The sequence below is a fragment of the Streptopelia decaocto genome, assembly GCF_964273445.1.
Source record: "Streptopelia decaocto genome assembly, chromosome: 5".
In the NCBI taxonomy this organism is placed as follows: domain Eukaryota; kingdom Metazoa; phylum Chordata; class Aves; order Columbiformes; family Columbidae; genus Streptopelia; species Streptopelia decaocto.
This window is the reverse complement of record NC_138659.1, coordinates 18,482,393-18,506,377: the sequence shown is the minus strand read 5'-3', so window position 1 is coordinate 18,506,377 and position 23,985 is coordinate 18,482,393. Positions and strand designations below refer to the sequence as shown.

Below are 23,985 nucleotides of genomic sequence, written 5' to 3'. Positions count from 1 at the left end.
GATTCAATAACTTATTTTTTAAATAGCACTTCAAAAGACTTTGTGTTTACAGTAATAATCTCGAAGATTTGTAAAAGTTGTATTTGGAAAACAATTTTCTTGTTCAGAGCCTTGAACAAATAAAAGAAGCTAGGAGTTAATTTATGATTTAATGCAATTTCACTAAAGTTACAGCAGATACACTGAGAAAAATTCAATGTGGAATTTCCACAGGTTTCAAAAGATTTTCTCATTTCATGTGCCGAACAGCTAGGAGCTTTAAACCTACTCAAATTTTTTAAAGCAACCTTGCTATCAGTAGGTTCAAATAACGTAGATAACTTTTGGATGTGAACTCTTTATAAATCTAAATAAATTTTCAGCTAAGGAATAGCTTTGGTTATTCTGTCTCTGAACTGTACTGATAAGGGAGCAGACGCACCAATGCATGAGTGCTTAGCAAGTATCTGAAGTATCCGGTGATTAAGAGAAAGTATTTGGGAAAATATTACAGCCAGGCACTACAGCTGTGTGTTGAACCACTATTTCCTGGTGTTCTGTTCCACAGCTCAGGCAGGAGAAGTGCCATCAAATAAAATTCTTCGCAGGCTGATGTGAAGGGAGAGCAAGCACGCCTGCCTTCTCTGCTGCTGGGAGATAACCTCTCCCTTTCTCTTTCATCTTATATAAGACAATTGGGAAAGTGGCAGTGGAGGTGTAGCTTAGGTTATATTTTTTCTGAATAGTGTATTTGGAAAATATGATTTTCTCTCTGGTTCTAAATTCCATGTTTCATAGTATGTCTTGAGCTATCATCTAGGCAGTTCTGCACTCCCACAAAGACTTCGTATTTCCAGAAATCATTTCTTTGTGTAACAACAACAAAATATAAATATATAAATAAGGAGTTGTTAGAGTCTGCTGCCTTTAGATTTTTTGGAAGAACGACAGAACTGAGAAGAGAGTCTGCCCTGAGGAACACTGTGTCTTGTACCACCATGTCTCATGGAGACGATTCCATTTGTTTTGATGCACTACGAATTTGCTAAGTAGCTTGGGGTCATCTTCTAAAGACAAGAGTCTTTAGGAGCTCAAGAATAGCTAATGCAAAGTGGGTCAGGAAGGCAGTGCTATTTGAAGTACCGCAAACATTCCAAGCTGTGTGACAGACCCAGCATGTCCTGCGTGTGCATCGTGCCCACCAGTTGTATTGGGATAGGTAGTAGGTGGGGTAACTTAGATGCTCCTCCCGGAGATGTGATTGACACGGTGCTACCTGCTGTACTGAGATGCGTTTGCACATCACAGCATTCCAGCTACTCTGTGAATGGAGATTTGTATTCGATAAATGTATAGCTTCTAGTTCTTCCAGTGAGGTTTCTTTTCTAAAATCAGAGGCTCCTTAAGAAGGATGTAAAACTTAAAACCAAGTTAAACATGAACTTAAGCACTTTGCTGAGTAGGGTTGGAACTCTTAAAAGGGAGACTTCAAAAGAGGGAAGCTTTTGATGCTATAAGAATATGATTTTAAAATAGCATTACAGTGTTTTTACTACATTTCCCTGCATCATGCTTGAACAATTTGAAAACGAAGTGCAAGGTGTAAAGAGCAGTGGAAAATTATTTAGAGCCACTTCACCACACTCAGCTATGCACATGCACTTTGTGATATTCTGGAAGCACATAACTGCACAGCCAGGGGTACGAAAGGCAAGTGGGTACAAAAGGGAATTAGGTACGATAGGGAAATGCGGGAAGTACTGTTTGTGGTTAAATTAAACAGGGCTGGGAGCAGAAACCTGTGGTTGGCAGGGGCATGAATAAATTTGTCTTTAAAGTGGCTAGCAGTTGGAGCTGTTGTGAAGAGCAGTGTAGCAGCCGTCTCTCATCATTTTTCTTTTGGATGGCTGAGGTGTCTTTTATTCTGCTGTGGGACTGCACTGTATGTGTAGCTTTTGGGTAGTAAAATATTCTGTGGCAGATTTTGGTGTGGCATTTTGTTGGATTCAAAATTTTCTGTCTTTGAGACCTTAGGCAGTTGTTTTGTAACCTGGTAGTTTGGTCATGTAAGCTTGGGTGAGAGGCCTTTTGGCTTTAGTATGAAATCAGTTCAGGTACCTTGGTCACTACACAAGCTTTGTAATGTACCTGTTACTTATCAGTTAAGTCAAACAACTTCAAGTAATTATTACAAAGTATTGACAAGAATAACTGAATTAGAGAGAATGCTCATCAGAAACATCCAGTACTTTATGCACACTGAAGACAGCAAATTTTAAATGAAATTAGGGAATAACAAAGGAGTTAATTTCATGGTTTATAAAGAATCTTACTTAGCATCTTTTGGGTTTAAATTAGTGCAGCTTTCAGTAATAATTTTTTCAAGTAACACTTTGTTTTCATTGAATACTACTTTATCTTCTTTCATCATCAAAGTGGTTTTGTATAGGGTTTTTGGTAACTATAGGCTATACATTTTTTTTCCATGTTGGGTAAATACATTTTATTGTATTAAATATTAATCTCATCTATTCAGACTTTCTCCATAAAATATTCCTAAAACTTTGCAGCTTTTATTTTGTGTAAAAATAAAATAGACACGGATTTCAATAATTACCTGTTAAGTCAGCAGTATATTTATCGATCTTCTCATGTTTTGGTATAATAAATATAAAAATAATTTGACGCAGATATACGTTTTTGGACTGAGAGTTTCGCTTTGCTCGTATTGCTGGCTTAGCATGTCAGAGAATCAGAGTAATGCTGAACAATAATGTGTGTTGAATTATTTGAATCAGTGGACCTGCTCTTCCTGAAAATTTGAACCACTTCCGTGACATTTTTCTTGAAGGATGCTATAAAAGTAATGTGAACCACTTATATTTTCCTTGCAACATATATTTTGTGGACTGACTTCATAAACCAGGGGTTCAATTGCAACATGTATTTTGAGAATTATTTAAATGTTGTGTGAAGATTTGGGGCTCTTTTTGTTGTGGTCTATGTCTCTTTAATTGGATGCATGTTTATCAAGATTGCTTCAAAGGGAATATTTGTATGTATTGACTGTTAAGAAACAAATTTATAATGGGGAATTTTAAATAAATCAACGTATTTTTTATACACTGGTTATCATCTAACCTTTTCTGTTTAAATTTTTTAGGGAGAGCCTATAACTTTCTGTGAGAGTAGTTTTGTGAAGCATCGTTCCAGTACTACTAAGCAGTTCCTGGAAACTGCTGTTAATCTTCAACTGTTTAAACAGGTATGAGTTGGTATATAACCCATGTTTAATGATTTTCTTCTAAATATACCTATATTTAAATACGTTTTCCTTTCTGTCAGTTTATGAAACTCTGGGATAAAATATGAGTACACATACTTTGGATACAGTTATCCCAGTTTTGTTGCATTTTAAATTCTTCAGTTATAGTTAAAAAGCAGGGGGGAAGCTGAACAAAAAAATAACCCTAGGCTGCAGAGCCAGTGCAGCATCTCTTCAGAGCCAGTCAGCATCTCATCCAAACAAGAAGAGCCATGCATCTCCCAGCTTGATGGTTTAACTTCATTTTCAACTCTCTTGGCTCATGACCAAAGAACCTAAACAACATAGTTTTCTTTAAAGATTGGATTTGTACTGTAATTGCAGTTTTCACTGCTAGAGGTTTTGAAGTATGTGCACAGAGAATGTTACAAACCCAAGCCATGGGGGTGGCCTGATGAATTTTCTAGCTGATAGTACAGATTTTGAACTAACAGAGAACAAATTGTCGAATATCTGGCACAGCTCAGTAATAGTTTTATTATAGTCTTTGAAATGAACTTTTTTCTTTACTTTTATTCTGTAACTCTCTTTTTTCCTCCTTTTTATAACATGACTCCATTGCATCAAAAGGATATTAAGAAACTTATTACTAGATTTTTAGGAAAATCTGAATGAAACGAGAAGACTCATAAAAGTATACATTTGCCTGCAAATACCTGGGATGATTGAGACATGGGAGTTCACGTTTAAATAATCTGCTGGACTTCTTTGAAGATATACTACTATGATAGATAAGGAAAATTCATTATATGTAGTATCTTCTGATTTTCAGAAAACATTTGGTGTTAATCAGAGGCTAGTGTCTAAAGTGAAGATTTATGCAAGGATGATAGTTTGTAGAAGTCCTGTGAAAATGTTTCTCTTAATTGTAAAAAAATAAGGAAACACTGGTCATAGACTTGGGATAATTTAGTTTTACTGTGTTTTATTTTATACAATAACGAAATGTCAATAAAAATACAAAATAATAAAGAAGAAATCTAAAACCTTTTGAAGCACATATGATTGAAATGGAAAGAGGTAATGGAGTAAACAGTGTTGCTTATGTTTTCTGTATCTCAGTGTAATAAGCTAGCGTAAAACTTTCTTAATAGAAAGCTGCCTACAAGCAATGTTTCCAAATTGTCATACTACTACTACTAGAGCAAGATCTTGAGCTGTAAGAAAAAGGTTTAACTCCACTGAAATGAATGGGCTTGTCCGTATAGCTCTGTGCTTACCCATTACATTTTAATATGTGTTCAATTAAACAGAATCAGTTTACAGTTTGTTTATAGCTTGTTTTAATTTTATTTCAACTAAAGGAAATAGTATATTTTAGAGGATTAGGAAATAGTAACAATTTTGATGATGTGTGTGGTTTACTAGTAGTAGTAATAATTCTTTTTCATTCCTCTACTTTCTGTTGCGAAGGTTACTCCCACTTTTTGAGCTAATCCTTAGCCCAGCTGCATCTTCTCCAGTTCTTGCCACTGACAAATGGGCTGTTTTCAAAGTTGTTTGTGTTCAAAAAGCCTAAACTATATTTTATTCTGTTTGGGAAATCTGTTAAGTAGAAAATAGTTCTTAGAAGCAGCCTTAAACCTAGAGCAAGCAGAAAATGGGTACTTTAAATGAACCTTTTTTTTGCTGTAACTGACAAGCAAGCTATATTTGTGCCATTTTATAAAATCTTTCCTCTGTCCTCTTTTCTTTGTAGGTTTTTAGTCTTTTCCCCCTTTCTCCTACATTAAAACATGTTCATTCCTCTTATTTAGCCACTGTTAATTTTGGAAGGAAGCTGTAGTAACTTTTCACCAAATTACCAGGAAATCACTGTTGGAATAAATTGTGGAATTGAGTCTTTGTGTTACTCCCATTCAGATTATTTTCATGTTCAACATCATCTGTTTTTATTTTGTATTGCATTTTGATGTGCTTCCTATTAATTTTGATGTGCTTCTTATTAATAATATCCCCAACTGTATTGGCACATGCCAGTCTTTTGTACAAAAAACATTAACTAACGTGTAAACAGGGTCAGTCCCAAAACATCCTTAAATACCATGACGGATGGCATTTTCCTTCATTACAAGCTGTCTGCTCCTTCCTGGGCCAGTCCTGGTCTAACCTAAAGTTCAGGTGTATTGCTCAGGTACTCTGCTTTTGTTTCATCTGAACTACTATTTGAGGCACATGCAAGAGGCTTTTCTGTGGTATAGATAAATTACATTTCCTTTATCTGGAAAATTAATTGTCAAAGACTCCGTGAGAACCACTGTTTTGATATGTGATATCTTTCTGTTTACTCATTTACCATTTCCCACCATCCCCCCGCCAAATCTATTTGTAATCCTCATCAAGTTGTTAAAGGCAAACTGACAGACCAGTACTTATTACCACCTTTTTTTTTTAAGTAGTAGTACTGTTATTATTCACTTCAACTGTGCTCCTTTACCTTGGTAGAGTCATAAATTTTTTTTTGCTTCTAGATATATGTGCTGGTTTCCTTAGAAACATGTAACAGAAGTGAATCAAGGTTTTTTTTTTCCTTGAGTTTCATTCCTCAGGTATTATAAAGTCCATTTCTGTATCTCATTTTAATTTTTGTTCCCTCCAGCGTCATCGTCTTAACTGAAAACTGAGACAGGATATTTTTGGCAAGGACTGTGCCTAGATTATCTTTTAGCCTCAAACCATTCTCTTGGTCTTATAAATTATGGAGATGTCTTTTAAATCAGGTTGATGACTTCACATTTTTGGAAGCTGAAAGGACTGTTTATATTTCTCTGAAGCAGAACACACCAAGTCTTCATGCAAAAGATACATTTTCAAGGAATTCTTATAAGTAATTCGTGGTAAATGCCCTGATCACAACCACAGTGACGTGTGAAATTCAATTTCCTGCAATTTGTTGGCTTTAGTTTTCTCAAGCTGTCTTCTGCCCTGAATAGATTTAATTTTAAAAACTCCAGTTATCATTATTCTTAAATATTTAGGATATTTAATAATGTTTTTAAAAATATTTAAAACTAAATGACTGCTATTTATATATTAAATATTCTTATTTCTTGATTATTCTGTATATGACCATTTTTCTTCGACTTAAATGTTTGATCTCTTAATCTGTATACTTACATTACTTCTTTTCTCTCTCTTTTTTTTTTTCCACATCTTTTGTATTTCTACCGTTATATACGCAATTTATTTGTTAGCTTTTTCTGAGTCTTAGAAAGACCCCCCCTTTATTTAGGGTAACATGGAACGTAGCTAGTCTTTATTTCAAGCTGCAAACAGAAGCAATTAATAGTTGCATCTTACACGTCAAATAGTTCTGATGAGTGGCCAGGGAAAATATTAATTCACTCTTAGAACGAACATGAAGCCTAATGCTAGACCATCTCATTAAATAATGTAGTTTTATAAGTAATGTAATTGGCAACATTTATTGGGATTTGTTGCTAAAATGGTGGAAAGTGCTAACTGAATGATGAATGCAGGATTAGGATTTGAAAAATCATAAGTCTTTGAAAATTACTGGTAATTTCAGATTTCATTTACAAGCTGTATGAGTTGAGCTCTCTTATTACAAGCTCTTGATCTGTTATTGTGTGGAAATCACATTTATGATGTTTTCTTTGCTTCTGTTAACTTTTTGTTTTTAATAATGGGTGAATTAACTTGGAATTTTTACTCCTGCCTAAATATATGATTGGATTTAGCTCACAAACATCATCTCTCCTCTCCCACACCCAACCTTTTATCACCTGTGCAACAAGATCTTCTGAAGTGGATATAGTCTATAGTTTGGTTTTAGAATTCAAACTTATGTAAGGATTGTGGTAGTTCTGGTTTTAGTCAGCTTAAAATCCAAGACTAGCACTGGAATTACTAGTTTTTCATTGAAAGCAGTAGTCAGCCAGGGGCTCTCTGGATCTCAAAGTGAGTGCATTTCTTGAAATAGCAGACCGAGACTTTTTAAGAGAGTGTGGGTTTGAAAAATGTGAGGAGAAAACCATGAAGTCTATGTGTGATTCCACATGCTATTCTTTTCACGTAGTAATTTAAGTGCATCCATTAACAGTAAATTGCTCAAAAGTAATAACTGCTACTGCCTCTACTACCTCTTATCGTTTCCTTTAAATAATGTCTCCAATATATTTTTGCTAGTGGTTCTGTTTGTCAGTATTTACATTAAATACTCAGTTGGAAGGATCCTCTAAAAACTAAAATTCAATCAGTGTCTCAGCCTTCTGTTGATAGGATTTTACCAAATGATGAGTATGTCTATAAATCTTACGTTAGTTTATAGTATGGAATGAATTCATAACTTTCCGTAAAGAGATAATGTCTTACAGTTCAAAGGCTGGCGATAGGAGGGGGATGTTGGGGGGGGGGGGAGGGGGGGTTCTATAGCAGTAGCTAAAGATGCTCTTATCTCTTTTTCTTACTGTGAAATAATCCAGTGATCCCATAGTGGTCTGACCATGAACCAGCCTATTTGGAAAACAGCCAACTTGAAGTAAAATGAAAAAATAAGAAGGAATTTAGTCAAGAAAGAAAAAGAATTGGTTATCCTTCTGCTTGCCTTATTCTTGCTGCCAGAATTCTTGTACTCTGAGAAAATAATTTGTTTCATGTCACTAGTCTGTTCATTGACAAGCATCAGATTGTCCCTGACACTGTTTGGATAATCTGTGGTAAAATATGATATAGCCAAATAATTAATTTTGGTTAGTTCCTATGTGCTGTTTAGTACCAGTGACTCATAATTCTTGTTAGAAGATGAACTGTGTATAATTGGAAAAGTGCTTTCTCACTTTATCTCTCCGACTTGAGTTAGCTTCTTCAAAACAAAAAGGGAGGGATTGCTTCTGGAAAGAATTTTAGACCTTTAAGAATGTGTTCGTTGTACTTCTTTGAAGCCTATTAATTCTTGAAAGGAATGTATTCATTCCTTCTGAAAGGTTTAATCATTAATTGTCACGATTTTTTTTATATGTTTGGATCATTTCAGTATTTCTATATGCACTTATATGCGGATGCAAATCCATGTGCTTGTGCAGCCATAACCTCTGCACAAGGATAGCTATTGTAATGTCCATCTGTAGCTGCAACTAACGTCAGTGGTCAAGAAAAGGAAAGGGCAAACATGTTGGAACTTGAAAATAAAGTGGTGTCAACCCTGAGCTCAGTCAGGTCAAGACGCTCTTGGGGGGCTGCCTTGGCATTGTACCTCACTTTATTTGGGGACTTCACCCATCACGTTCCCATGCATTTGAATGACATGCCCTTCAATGCAGTGTGCATGCTGCCAGTCAAATCCAACCTGCCGTCACCACCAACCCGCAGTTTCCCTCTGTTGTTTCTGTGTGGATGGGTTTGCTACAATTTCCCTTCCACACACTGTCCTTACAGAGTCACATAAAACATGTACACTTTCAGTGGCTTTCAAGCAGACATCATAGACTGTTGTTTCTTTGAACCGAATGTGGTAAAGTATTTCCAGTTGTTCTAAAGGTACTTTCTATGCACAAGTTCTGCCTTGGTTCATACCCAGAAAGGGATACCACGGGGAGGTTTGTTTGTGTTCTGTTGTTGATGATGTGAAGTAAACTCAGGATTTCAAGACAGAACACCAGGAAGTGTCTCAATGATCTTCATTTGATTATGACTGCAAATCGAAGTTACCATTTGTAAGGAAATTATGTATTTTTATGCCATTAGAAAAGCAGAGAAAAGCTTGAAAGCCATTTAAAATATTTGTGAACAAAATTATGTGAAATTTCACTGACTATAACATTTTACAAATCTGTTTGTAAATTTTGCATAAGGTATATAATTTACTTGATATATACAAAATACTCCAATATTGCTGCTGCTCATAGTTGCAACCGCTCTTGCAAAATCTGTCTAAAAGCAATATATAATCCATAAGCCATATGTTGTCTTGAATATCCATATTCCATTATATAATGTACACATGGAAAACTGTAACACTGTCTAGCAACAGAGGGGCCAACAAAGTGTGACCTTTTTTTTTTCAGTTTATTGATGGTCGGCTATCAAAATTAAATGCAGGAAGAGGATTCTCTGATGCTTTTGAAGAAGAAATCACAGCAGGAGGCTTTTGTGGAGGTACAGAATTAATTTAGGTGAACTCACTGATGATGCTTCTTTGGGAGCTGTTCAACATGATGATGTTCTGAGGACATCCTGTAAATTATAGAAGTTATTAATCTTATTACTGCGTCATTGTATCCCTTCATTCTTGGAAAGGTTTTAGCCTTCAACAAATCACTGGCGGGATACATACTATTATGCATCTAGTTATGTCATTATATTAGGTGAAGACATGTTGTTTAAATCCAGTAAAATAATACTTAGATTTCAATATATGATGAAATATGACTGTTATTTACATTTTCAACTGCACGTTTACATAACATGATAGATTGTATGTAAAGCAATTTTCAGATTTGTGCTGCAGAACTTTTTCTAGATAGTTATGTTTTCCATAAACACGTCTTTTTTCACATCTAATTATTTCTGCAGTGAAGAAATCAGAGTAATTTCCTGAATTTTTGAAGAAATTTGTTTTCTCCATCAACTCTGTTACTCTAAAAAAGAGGGAAATATTTAATGTTCTTCTATAATCTCATAAAGAACAGTGGAAGTTTACCTTCTTCATAAATAAGAATATTAGTCCTTGTGTTGTTTTCCTCAGCTGTGTTCACTGACAAGTGTTGTAACACTTCACATTATCTAGCTTAAAAAGTTAACCCATATAGAAGAGTGTGTGCTGAATCCATTGCTGAATATTACAGGATTATTGATTGCTGTCCTGTTAGACATTTATTGCAGCTGTATTGTTATTTGAGGTATCATATTTGCTATCAAAATATTGGCTCAAAATGTGCATGATAGCACAAATGCTGTTTTATGTAGTGCAGAAGCTTCCTCAGTAAATGGAGGTTACATGATTTGAACAAATCCACTGAGTTGCATGTGGCAGCTTTAGACCATCTTCCTCTGCAAGACTGCCCTGAAATGGGCACATTTACAGGGGAAAGGATTTGGCCCCCATGGAGAAATCATCAAGTCATGCAGAGCCATCTTCACCTTCTGTAAAATACCATTTTTATGCTCAGAGTACATAAATCATTTTGCTCAAGATTTCCACTGCCTTCTCCTGCCTCTCTGTGTCTTCTGTTATGATCTAGCACGTAATTTTTTTTTAATCAATTAAAGTGTGGTTACTTATACAGAGATTTAGGTATTTTCTACCTTTAAGGGGTAACTTATGCCGCTCTGTAAACAGATTTTAGTCACTGAGCATCCAGTCTTCAGCTAGGTGGTGTCAGAATTCAGAGTTTGTTTGCTGGCTGCTGTAATGCTGCACCAGAAGGTGGATGAAGCTGCTTTCTGGGCTGTGCTGTCTCACCTGGTGCTGCGCAGGAGGGGATGCTCGGCTGGCCCTGCCTGCCTGCTTTTCAAGTCAGACAAGCTGTGTATTGCCAGGTTGTGGACAAATTGCTCAGGGCACTTATTCAGTATTTACATAACTGCTGTCTCATTATCGTTATGAAGTGCAGGGCTAACAATATGTATGCAATTGAAGGTGACATTTGGTGATGCTAATGGGGTAGAACTATGATCTCCTTTGCAGAGTTAACTCCCATCAACTTTATCAGGAAGCCCAAGGTTTATAAAAAATGGGTGAAACCCAGCTTTCAGAAAAGTCACGGAAAGTTAATGTAAGCTACAAGCTGTTAAAAGGACAGGTGAACATATTCTTAGCTATAGAGAGTATAATTTAAATATTACTGAATCAAATGGGAAATATTTCTTTAAGTAATCTCTTTTTTAATTTGCATTTTTCCACATATGTGAGCATAACTAAAACAGCACAAAAATTAATCTGGAAATCGGAGAATAAAATGTATTTTTTTTTTTTTTTTCCCCACTGAAGTGTTCAAAACTCCTTTCCTTGTGACTGTATGTGAAAAGAAATTTGTCAGCCATCTTCATTACAGTTTGACTTTGCGCTTAACAACTATAAGACAGTTAAACTTTTTGGTGATTTTCTGTGATCTCATTTACTGTCTCTGGTAGCTGCTGAAGTCACAGGCTGAGACAGAGAAAGCTGAGGTGGGGAAGAAGTCCCTGATAAGGACAGCACAAGCCAGATGATAAATTAATATTGTTGATAAGAATTTGAAGTTATGAAATGTCATGTTAGAGAAAGTACATGTGGTTCATTGAAATTTCATTGACATACCAGCATGGTTAAATTTCACCTTACTACATGTTATTTGCATGTTACTTTCTCTAGCAGTTCCAGGGAGCCAGAAGGAAGAAGTAAAAAATTAGTCATTTTTGCTTTAGATTACTCTTTGATGTTCTTACTGGCAATAGGACCATAACGATCATCAGGTTCTCTCCTTTCTAAGCAAGCATTGCTTTGACTTGTGTCATTATTCCCGAGAGCTGGGCTGTATCAAAATTGCTTGTAAACAAGCTCATGGAATGGGTGAAAGTGCCTGATCTGAGTATCAACAGCTCCGTTCTTGCACCTCATTGAGAAGTTTAGGAATACCTTTTACAGTGAGCCAGCTCATTTTCAGCGTGTTCTAGGAGACTGTTTTGGCTTTCCACCAGCCAGTGGAAGAATTTCAGCCAGGCCTAATTGATTATTGCAAAGCTTAAGAAGTTTTGAGAACTCCCATTAAAAGGCTGTAACGTCAAGGCTGTATCAGTATGACCCTTTCAAAATGGATTAACTCTCTGTTTGAATCTTCAGCATTCTTGTCAACACGAATGTCTGGTCTGGGGTTAGAAACAGCTCATGGTACCAGAGCATTCAGGTGACAGATGTGTCTCAAACTTTCTCAGGAAGTGGGGACCCAATATTTGATGTTCAGCTGAAACACTTTTGGGAATAGCACTCATTCCTTCAGCAAGTGCTTGGTTGAATTTAACCCTGTCCTTCATGGCCAGCTTAGGGACATGATGGTCCTCAGTAGTCCTACAGAAGCGAGTAGCTCTCACTTGCCTTTTAGAGGTTTTCCTTTGTGAAAGAAAGTAGACACAATTAATAATTTTAAATTATTTTTTCCATCACAGGGGTGTATAGATGTGCCATAGTCCTTAGACTTTTCTCTTGTTCTTTTTCCTTGGCATGGTACCATCTGCAATCCATGCCATTTTTTACTTGAAAGTCTGCCCAGTGGGATCATTATGCTTGAACAGAGTTCATTATATATCATTCTTTCTTTTGAGTTGGTGTTTTTATTTATAGACTTTTAAGCAATATGTTACCTATTGTAGTTTTAGTCTATCCTCAAAAAAACTCAGTGTGGTAAAAAGAAATAGTTTTACAAAGAAAACAGAAAACATGAAATGAGAGAGACCTGGGTATTTGTTTGTTTGTCTGTTTTTCTTATTGTACACATATTCTTGTCTTCAGGTTCCTTGTGTATCTGGGAAGAATGAAATTAATGAACGATCTTCTAAGGGAATTTTTTATGCAGACTGTGAGGAGGATTGAAACGTTTTAAATGTTGAATGTATGTTTGATTTTATTTCATTTTATATTTTTATTTCAGGAAATTCAAGATCTTATCAGCAGTGGATGAATACAGTGAAGGTATAAACCTGGTTAAGTAATTATACTGGCCATCCTGTTCTTTAAATCTTTGTCCTTTTCTTTACATATATGAAATGGTGAAAGTTCACACATTTGCAAGGAAAATATTTATTCTATTATAAAGAAGATGTCTATGGTATATGCAATATGTATATTTTTTTTTCCTTGAAGATTTAAAAAAAAAAGTCCCACGCACAAAACAAATGCCAAAATGCACAGGGTTTTTCTGTCTATATAGTCATGGACTTCACTGCTTTCTGTATCACGTTACATTCCATAACTGTGAATTAGGTGTGACAGTACAATTTGATATGAAGTTTATCACTTCTCGTAGATAGCAGTTTCCTTAATACGAATTTGTGCAGTTTTGCTAGCAGAAGAGACCTTTGGTGTAACCTTGTTATTCTGCCAGATTAGTAAAATATATTATTTTAGATTAAGAGGGTCCTTGTGTGATTAAACGAGATGGGTCTTGCTGTCAGGTCAAAGTATTTTTAAGTTGCATAATAAATATGATAGGAACACATGAAAAATAACCATAACTTCAGAATTGATTTTGAAATAGTAACAATGAATGAAGAATGAAAATACATCATTCTGTTAGAATGCATTGATAAATGTGTCAGCTGCAATAGTGATGTCCTGTAACCCTTGTGTAGCTGCAGACAGCAGGTTGGGAGGAAACACAGCTGTGGTTATTCTTACTGACTTAAAAGGAAGATTATTTTTTACAGCACACTGTTTATTTTTCCTTGCTGTTGTCTTAAGGTTTGACTTACAATGAAATGTTACTGAAAATGTTTTTTGTATATTTCAGAAAGGCGGTGCACTGATCAACACAGCAATGACCAAAGCCACTCCGGCTGTGAAAACAGCATATAAATTTGTAAGATCATCTATTTCAAATAAATAATACATAAAAATGCCGCAACTTCCTACAACCTCTTATATTTCCTGAATGCCTAAAAACCTAAGTATTTTATAAATGTATTGCAGAAAAGCATAGAATGGTTTTAGCTTAGTTTGCTTATCTAACACTAGGATTTAGAGTTGATACAGAGACTTCCAGGTAGCTTGTGCATAACGATAGACACTTTCAAAACATCAGTGTGCTCTTTTTGCTTCAATCATGATACATCCTAGAAACTTATTTGCATATAATTTATATATTTGATACACAACTATAAACTCTTCCTAATCTGGTGATGGCATGATTATAATATGAAAATGGAAATTCTCATTTGCACTAAGGTCCCATATCACAACACAGGCATTGCAAAGTTAATGAGCATAAAACTTTTTGTAACTGTTACATTTATATGTAATATAAATATAGTGTTATAGCATATAGTTATGTAGTACATAGTGTTAATGTGATGTAGAGATCTCTATTCGGAAGAGTTAAAGTTTGTGCTGGACAAATGGAGTCCTGGCTCACACAGATGCAATTTCACTTGGGCACCAAGTGCTACACTATTGAAAAGATGTGATAAAGCATCACTAATCTGTCCAGCAAGTCTTTTCTGTCATCTGCTCTTTTAAAGATGATACTAGAATACTCATGTTTAACTGGATTTAATGCTTATACTTCTGAGCTTAAAAGATGTTGTTTTCAAAGACTGCCTAACCAGAAAAGCATGTGAAATTATGCAGTATTATGCAGCGTGGAAAAACAGCAATACCGTAAAATGAAGTGGGAAGTATTTTAAGGTCGCGTTTTTAATATATGGTAAAATACTTTGGGCTTCCTTTTTGCTTTTCCAAGTGTTTCACTAGTTGGAAGCATAATAAGCAGTCCTGAATAAATCAGTACATCAGTCTAAGCTAGTGTATTTTAAGTAAAGTTTTCAAACAGAATTTTTCATCTTACATCAATTGAAAAACACAGCAGTTGTGGAGAGAAACAGGTAAATAAATTAAATATATTTCATATTCATGGACTCATTTATAATTTAAAAAATGGTTCATTAACAGGTTATCTGCAAATTATTCTTTTTCAGTTTGTGCTAGCTTAGACTGTGGTTACATGATCTTCTCCCAGGCTTCAATTTTTATAATTATGTCCTTGATAATAAAGGTTCTTCAAAGTCAACTTCTGCGTATGCCAGGAAACACTGGTAAATTTTCTGATGATATGTGTGTATAAGGTATTCATATTTATACCCTGTTTAATGTCATATGCTCTTGCCCTTTATGGAGCTTACAACTAGAGAAATGAAATATGAATTTCTTAATTGCTAGATAACTTGTTGGTAACCTTGAGTTAGGTGCTTGGTACCATCCCTCAGAGTTAGAACAAAGCATTCCAAAATTCAAATGCTCTGAGCGTGGTCTGGAAAGTTTAAAGTGGCTTTCAGGTTCGCATCTGCTACATGGCACCCCATTGTGCTGTTATTGAGCTTATAGATCTGTGATTTAAGGATCAAAAAGACTCTTCTGACCTCTTGATTCAAGAAAATGGTTTTCTTTTTCTGAATTTCCATGTACAGAAAGCCATAGAAAAATAGATGGTTTTCACATATATATGCCCTTGAATACATTTTTAAAAGTCATATTTTCAAGACAACCTTGAAAACTTCCCTGTTTTTTCCTGTATTCATATGAGAAAGATACCTTTTCTTCTATTAGGGTTAGGGTTTTTGGTGTAGTCTTTACCCATCTTTTCTTCTACTTCTCCTCCCCCTACCCCCCGCCTCTCTTTTTAATGTTTTTTAGCATAAATATATGGTATTCTGTATTGATAATTCATTTCTCTATTGAAGAACATTCTTGGCTGTTTTCTATGCAACAGTGATCCTTGGCTGCCTATTTTAATACACACAGAATTCTCCCCTAAATAGCAGCACGACACTGTTCAGCAACACTGGGCAAAATCTCCATCTGCATATGAAATCACTTCATTTCTCTTAAGATTGATGTTGTCCTGCAAGTTGCCAGACTGGAACACTGTAGCAGTCATCTTGAAAATCTGAACATTTTTCCAACATGCCTTACTGCTAAAATACCCTTTCAAATTTAAAGGGCCATTTCAAATAAAGGAGTGATATATATGACTGTTTTTAGCCCATCCTTAGTAATACTGGAGAATTTTTGAGTATGTATGTTTTCACAGCATTGCCATGCGCGTAGTGAAAAAAATCCTTAAATATACAAGCGAAGTATGAATACATAAAATATACTGACAGTACATGTATGAAATCTGTGATAAAGGTTATTGCCTTTCTATATATCACCAGGTGTTTAAAAAAATTGGTAAAGAATGGCATCATGAAGCATGTTCCATGATTACAGCCAATGTCTCGCAGATCTACTTAAGTCCTTTTATTTTTCTAGGCAAAAAATCAGGCAAGGCAAGGAATAAGAGAAGTGAAGAGTAAGTTAAAACACAAGGTACGTAGTACACTTTTTACTTTCTTACATTGCTTCCTGTATCAGTTTGAAGCTTATACTTTACAAATCACATGAGCTTTGTGTTTTTAGTGACTTTTGAAATATGCTTAGCCCTTTGTTCAACAATAGATTTTTCATAACGAGCCCTCTGGCAACTATCTGTCATTCTATGCATCCACTGAATAATCTCTTTATTGTTTGCATATTTTATCATAAAACAACAGAGGTCTTCAAAGGTACATTAACAGGATGTATGTTTTCATAAAGTTGATTGCTTTGATATCACAATCGAAGCCTTTGCTTCAAGCTGAGAATTTGAGATGGGAGAGTCTTACAGTATAATGTGTTTCAGAAGGTGTAGTTGTCCTTTCTGGTTTCATAAGATATGTGAACAATGGCAATGTTTAAAAATGAAGACAGAGTTTCATTTTGCAAAAGCAGCATTGCAGAAATAGCAGAAAAGATGTTTTAGGTATTTTGCAGCTGCTTTTCCCATTGAAAATTTTGTTTCCACTTCAGATTTTCTGTACGGAGAAGGAATCATTTTTTAGATATATTTTATGAAATTTTAAGAAAACTTTCAAAAATATTTCCTAGACATTTGAACAATTCATCTTTTAAATGACAATGTTGATAATTCAGCTTCTTTAAAAGCTAAATTTGTTTTTCTTACTACAGATGGTATTTTCATGACAGTAATAGATTGTGGCAAGATAATTTTGAATGCATTCTGCATGCATAATATGGAGGGTACGTTTGCAGATAATGATTATAAATAAAGGAATTTGAATCTGTTTTGTTGCGTAGGAGAGTGAGGAAGAATGTGGAACTTGCAGCGCTGGTCGCGGACAGATTGCTCCTGTCTACACGTTGCATTATGAGAAAAGAGCAAACTCAGAAAAACGAAGACTGGCACAGGTAAGGCACCTGAAACTTGTGTTCTGATACACATACATATGACAAATTGTTTGCCACTTACAGCAACTCATCAGTGAATCTGATTAAGATTGTTTTACTGTCTGTGTTTAAATAGCGTGATTAAAAAGCTGCATTTCTAGAAATGCTGCTATACTGTTTGAATGGAGGAAAAATGCTACTTGTATTTCATCCCTGTTGAGAGGGGAAAAAACAGGGGATTTATAAGTATGGATCTGAGATTTAATTCTCAAACACTATTTTTGATAAAGCCTTCTCACAGCAAATACACTCTGGTTTATTCACAGGTCTGTGTTAAGCTATCTTTTAGGTTTTTGTAGTGAGGCGCAATAATTTTGTATTTCTAATAAATGTATTTGGCAAGCATATGGCCTTTAACCTTGCTCAGATAGCTATGATTTATATTATTAATAAGTCAGGGAGTTAATACAGTGCCAATCTCTTGTCCTTCTATTCTCCAATGCTTTCTAGTTTTCATTTGAAGTAACAGGTGTTGTGTCTCAACTTTCACCAGTGTTTTAATGTCTGTGGATTCATTTTGACAGTTTTGTTTCAAAGATAACAATAAAATAGTTTTTGTAACAGTTGTTTCTGGGAATAAATGCCTGCATCTGTACATATTTTAGTGTGTGGGTGTATATTTTTACACTATATTGTTATTGCATATTTTTAATAGATATAATTAATGTTTATGTATCGATTTTTAATGCGTATCTCTTACTCATATGAGAATTAAGTATGCAAATTCAGTCCAGATGATCTAACAGCATTCAGTTTTTTACTTTAGATATTGCAGTAAAAAAATCTGAATTGTCAATTTAATCAATTTGATTTTGAATTAGTTATCTGTAATAAATATAAAGTTTGTAAAATTTAACATAGAACAGATGCAAATTATTGCTAAATAACGCTGAAATGGTATATTAGTATTAAGTCATTACTCTTAATAGGTTTATAAATAATATGAAGACTTTCTTCTTTAATTATTTTGGCAGATTTTACTTTGTACATGTTTTCATGATCTCACAAAGCCAATGATATAAACTGTGTGCCTTCAGTATAGTTTTATATACAGACAGCTGTGGTGCCTGCATTCTTTCAGGAGCTTGTGTACAGTAGATTTTCTTCACTGAGTATCAGAAGAGAAGGTAGACAATTCTAAATGTATGAATATACACCTCTAATGATAATAAGATGAATGTTTCTTAAAATATTTGTTTCTAATAGATAACTGTCATTTTAATATACAGCACCAAAATAACTTGATAATGTGAGGTACTAAAAGCTTTTAATGCTTTATAAGCCAAACATTCACAGATTAGTGTAGGTGAATCTACAATTATATGTATCTGTGTAAATACATAACACAAATCTACTCTTGTAGACAGTGAATTTTTATAGACTGCTTTTATTAAAGAAATCTGCCATACTGTACTGAGATGGTAGTGCTGCCTACTGCTAGACACAGGAGTGTAAGGATACAAAGGAATATAGTTCACCTTGGCACAATTAAACATTTCTTTTGAAGGCCCATGTTTGGACAGAACAATATAGCTTCTGTGTTCTTGTGTCCATACAGCCATGTACTGCAAAATCCTTTAATATCATTATGGCTGTTTCCACCAGTCATCTTTCAGTTTTGAAAACAGGGCAGGGGGAGTGCCTGTCGGTCCATGTTTTTGCACGTGCATGTTTATGTATGTATACACACACATGCATCCAAATCTATGGATACAGGGTTTGTTTGCTAGCGAAGCTGTTGAATAAAAGCCCCACGTTTTTGCCCCACTGCAAACTGCAGGTCCCTTGTCTTCTCCCCAGATCTTGTCCCCAGTGCCATGGGAGCCCCATGGGCATAAGGAGCAAATGGTGATCGCTCCCTAAGAACCCCACAGTTTCCTTCACCTCTCACAGTTCCCACTTTTTCCTCCTCTACAAAAGAAATCAAACCAGAATATTTGTAGAAAATAATAGTCTAATGTTGCTACTCTTGTTTTTATTTTTGTTCTTGGTAAGTATTTTAATAAGGTAACATAAATACAAGTTCTTTATGAATAATTGGTGATTTTAAACTTTACGTCCAAATAAAAATATGCATTTTTATTCACAAGTGCATGTGTATGAGATCTACTACTGAATCTGCCATTTAAAAGAAGTGAATTTCACAGATTGCTATTGTCAGGTTTAATCCTTTTTTTCTTTAACTCTTTATCCTGCAAATGAGCCTTTCCATCCAGATTTCTAAAATGGTGCCTATGAGTGCCTATAGCAGTATAAGCATAGTGCTAACGTGCAGTTCATGCACTTTGATGTATATTTGAAGTAAGTGTATTTGAATATCCCCCCAAATCCTAAACAAAAAACAAACAAAAGAGAGTGATTGCTTTTAATGGTGATTTTGCTTGCAAACAAGAGGCACTTCTGCACTTTATTACTATATCTTCTATACTGAAACATTTAAAACCTTTTAAGTATAATGAATTTGGTGCTATATTTATATCATGTTAGATGCATGCATTGAGATTTTCATTCGTCACTTCTTGGAAACAGTTAAACATACATAGTAACTAATAGTTACCTGAGATGCTGTAAAACATTTATTTCAAAACATTACATATGATATGAAAGTTTGCATCACTATAAAAGATCATTTTAATAATTGGTTCATAACAGGCTTTTGGGGTCTGGGAGGATGTTTCCTTTACAATAGGAAGTGAATCTGCCTTTACCCCAACAAATAGTATTTTGTATGTGGGCCTGCTAATTAGTACGGTTATTTCCTGTTTTGTTGATGAGGCTTTAATAAATGTCAAGAGTACAGCCATGAAGATCTCCCAATTAGGCTTTGCATTTGTAAAACCCAACCCCTTTGCTTTTGTGTGAAGATGACAGTTCCAACTGCAGCCTCAGCCTAACAGGGCTCAGGGGAGAGGATACTTCTCTGGTTTTATTGAAAACAAGGCCAGTTTGGCCCAGGGAGAATATCAGCGCTGGTCACAGTGCAGAGCTGCTTTTAACAGTGAATATTTACTAAGCTTTATCACTGCTGTCATAGTGGTTTTATTATATTCTTTTGCCAGATCAGCAATAGACTTTAAAAAAATTAACAATAAATCAAAACAAATTATAGCATGTAAAATAGCTGTCAAAAGCTAATTGGAGGATAAATAATTAAATGTGTTATTGCAAACTGTAGTGATCAGCTTGCTCTCCTATTATTTGCATTTTGAAAATCTTTCCTAAAACAAAAAGAAAAAAGTAGTAACAGGAGCACACTCATGTGCCGGTGTGTACGCGCGTGCACACACACACAATCTTTGCCCAAGATGAATTATTCTCTCTCTGTAATATTCATTTGAGCTTACTCTTGCTTAGGTTAGCTCTTCTAGGCTTTTTTTACGTGTGCAAGCTTAACTATATTGCAAGTCAACATTAACAGATGGATTGCCCTAAGCAAGGGAAAACCACAACAAAAAAATCTAGTGAAAGTGGAGGATTGAAGCTTTTTATTGTTAAGCCTTATTAAAACCTTGGCATGTGCGCTATTGTTAACTGTTTGATGCCTAGAACTAATATCTGTCTCTGGTGTGTTTTATCTCCTACGTTAATTAAGTATGCAGAAGATATAAGAAATTGCCAGCTAAACTTTTTGAAATAAACGTTAATGCAGACATGAGATTGCTGCACTCCGTTTGCAGTATCTTGCCAATGATATTACTCAGTTCCTTTAACTATTGATGAGTGGAGATACAGTAGTGCAGGTATTAGACTACTGTGCATTCAGGTTTGGCATGCTCTATTTTAATTCTGTTTGATTATATGCTCCAAGATAATGCAGAGTTCTGGTTAGGCCGGTGCCTAAATGCAGTGAGAGCTATATAAAATTGTTCCAAATTAATATATAATTAAAAAGAGAACACATTTATTATGAGCCTGGATAGAATGCTGGGAAGATGTTTGATTTCATGAATATGATCTCTGTAATTTTACTGTTGTACCAGGTGATAGGATAGCTAATTAAAAATGAAACACTTTAGCATGTCAATAGTCCTAATGTATTTAGTGGCTAAGAAAACATTACTGAAAATTTGCAGAATACCAAGTAAGAGCTACTAGCTCACTTTATAATGAGTAAGTCAGCAATGCCCCCTTGTCTCTAAGCAAATGTATGTAATACCTGTAACTAAAGGGACGCGCTACCTTGCAACTGTAATGGAAACTTGGGCATTTGGATTCTAAGTGTGGATTGACCAGGAATCCCTGCATATCAGCACTACTTTAAATGCTCATATATCGGAGAAACTGAGTGAACTACTTTCCATGACTTTGCAGGATTTTAATAGTGTCTAAGAAGGTTTTTAAAATGTTTTTGCATAAGACAATAAAAGCCAAGTTGGACTAAACTTCTGTCATAGTATTCTTGAAGAGAAGAAAATGACCATTTTTTTTAAAGCGTATTACAAATGTAGCTTTTGCAGTTTTATTGCAGTATATCATAGTAACTAGACAATTAATTCAGCTTGCAGGAAGTATACTTGGCTTCTGTTCAACAAAGGTAGCAAGTGTCAGGCAGGAAGATGTGTTCAGAATAACCTTACCTTCAGGAGTGCCCCGTTTATAAGTACCCCAACAATGGCCACTAAAATAAATGACATAATTACTAGCTACAAAGGGCTTCCAGTAACTGATTACCCTCCTAACCTGAAAAAGGTGGTGAGAGTGGGCTATTCTGAAGAGGTTTTTTGGGGTTTTTTTTTTGAGAGCATAAAAGAGGAGAGGAAATGGTTGTGCAAATGCAGTGCTGAATATACATGTTGTGTGTGAGGAGACTGAGCCCCTTTAAGAAAAAAAAAATAAATAAATAAAAAATCCCATAGACAACCCCACAATAACTTCAGAAATGTAAAAACTCTGATTAAGGGCTTTCACCTCTATTTGGATTCAGATAATATGTTTGAGAGCACATCTATGCCTAGCATCCACAGATAATACTGGTTATATAGCCAGAGGTATCTTCTACTCTCATTGACTAAAATATTGCAAATTGACAGCTGTCATAAACAGTAACAGCAAGTTTTTAATGTAAATCATGTTTTGTGTCTGTAAAGTATAGTTTTGAAGTAAGCTTTGGTCAATTAGTAAATTCTGTTTCTTTAGCTAATGTGGTGCAATTTGAAAATGTTGTACATATCGTTAGCTTACTTTAATTTGGAGAAAAATCTTTTGTCTTGGTGTGTCAAATAAGATCTCTTCATTCTGCAAAACAGTCAGATTTCCTTTTAATTAAAAATTAATGAGCCAGGCAGCAAAAATTCAAATTGTAGATTACGAGAGTGCCCTCTTGTGGCTGCAATACTTTTCTGAAGTAGTGCAGGCACACATGTAGCCTCTGCCTTGTATTAACCTCACTTTTTACAACAGAAGACCTCTTAGAAATCAAGCAGTACTTCCTTTTTGGTGTTTGGTTTGGGCTTTTTTAGTTGTTGTTGGAAAGATTATCTGGATTTTGTGCAACTTAAACATTTACATGCTTTCAGGTACCATGCATAATTTTATCTTAAGGAATATGCACTATCCAGTAGAGGTATAATTACAAAATCATTCAGACCTCCCCTCCTACAAGGAGATGGTAGATACTGCCTCTGAACAGTGGCTGACTTTAATTTAGTCACATTTAAAGAAAAAAAAAAAACACAATATTATAAGTTTATAAAGCTTTTTTCATTTCAATGTTTTTATTAGTGTGAGCTCTTGCCTCTTCTCTACCCCGATCTCTTCTCACCATGGTTTTAAGTGTAAGACTGTTCCAACGCTCCGCAGCAGAGTTCTGCCATTCATTCTATGCCAGTGTAAACCTCGTGGCTGGCTGTTCTTTGAGTTTTGCGGTAGACATCACTTGAGAAATCTTTCTATTAATTACCATCCTTCTATTAAAAATAAAAACAAAAACAAAACAAAAAAAGGTAATAGTCAGGAAATCTCTCTGGAATTTTTTGTTACCCTGTGGGTGTTTCGTGGAATGCTTGTTAGGTTTTGGTTTTTTTGGTTTTTTTTGGGGCAAAGTCATTAGCACATGTAGCTCTGATTTATCCTACTGAGAGAGACATTTAGACAGGCAAAAAGTTTGCAGTTGCTTTTTCTGGCTATTATTGTTACCTAGTTTAGCAGGCAGCCTTTCTGGACGTCTTTCTTCTACAAATAAATGAACCATGCTGGTATGTCTACCAAGGTTTCTTTTTCCTGAAGGATCTGTAAGAAAAATGCTATTTGACGAAGTACCTGCAAAACGGGATGAAACTTTCTGTCCTTAGTATTTAATTGAAATAACCAGATTAATTTTATCAGCAGGAGAATTTATTAACTTCTTAATGTAACAGTGATATCTTCTGTCTTCCATGGGTCATGTTTTGACTGTTTTTAGCCAAAGCAGGGAGCCAGAGGAGCTGTCAGCCAATGTTTAGGACCTGCATCCCAACTTCCTTGTTGCTTTTGCCTTCTGACTTGAAAGTTTGGAGAACACCACCTTATTTCTAAAACTTCAGCTCTAGTACCGTATGTTCCCTAACCTTTTCTCTCTCTCTCTCTAATCCTGTAGCTAACAGTGAAAAGAAATGAATAAAGAAGTTGGATTAAAGAATAAAGTTTACCTGAGGGCAAAAGGAGACAGAAGTAGAAAAAAACAGGGAAAGCCTTTCCTGCAGCGATCTCAGCATCTCTGAATGTGGAA

The 23,985-nt window shown here is 35.2% G+C and overlaps 1 protein-coding gene across 5 annotated transcripts in view; it reads left to right on the top strand.

Annotated features, from left to right (window-relative positions):
- DENND1B (DENN domain containing 1B) overlaps positions 1-23,985 on the top strand; it is a 156,106-nt gene that overhangs the window by 114,713 nt on the left and 17,408 nt on the right. For all 5 annotated transcript variants that reach the window (XM_082052745.1, XM_082052746.1, XM_082052743.1 and 2 more), the window contains 6 exons: positions 3,143-3,244; positions 9,331-9,421; positions 12,892-12,932; positions 13,750-13,818; positions 16,266-16,322; positions 17,130-17,240. In XM_082052745.1, coding sequence (XP_081908871.1) covers positions 3,143-3,244; positions 9,331-9,421; positions 12,892-12,932; positions 13,750-13,818; positions 16,266-16,322; positions 17,130-17,240 — 471 coding nt within the window. The remainder of the gene's footprint in view (positions 1-3,142; positions 3,245-9,330; positions 9,422-12,891; positions 12,933-13,749; positions 13,819-16,265; positions 16,323-17,129; positions 17,241-23,985) is intronic.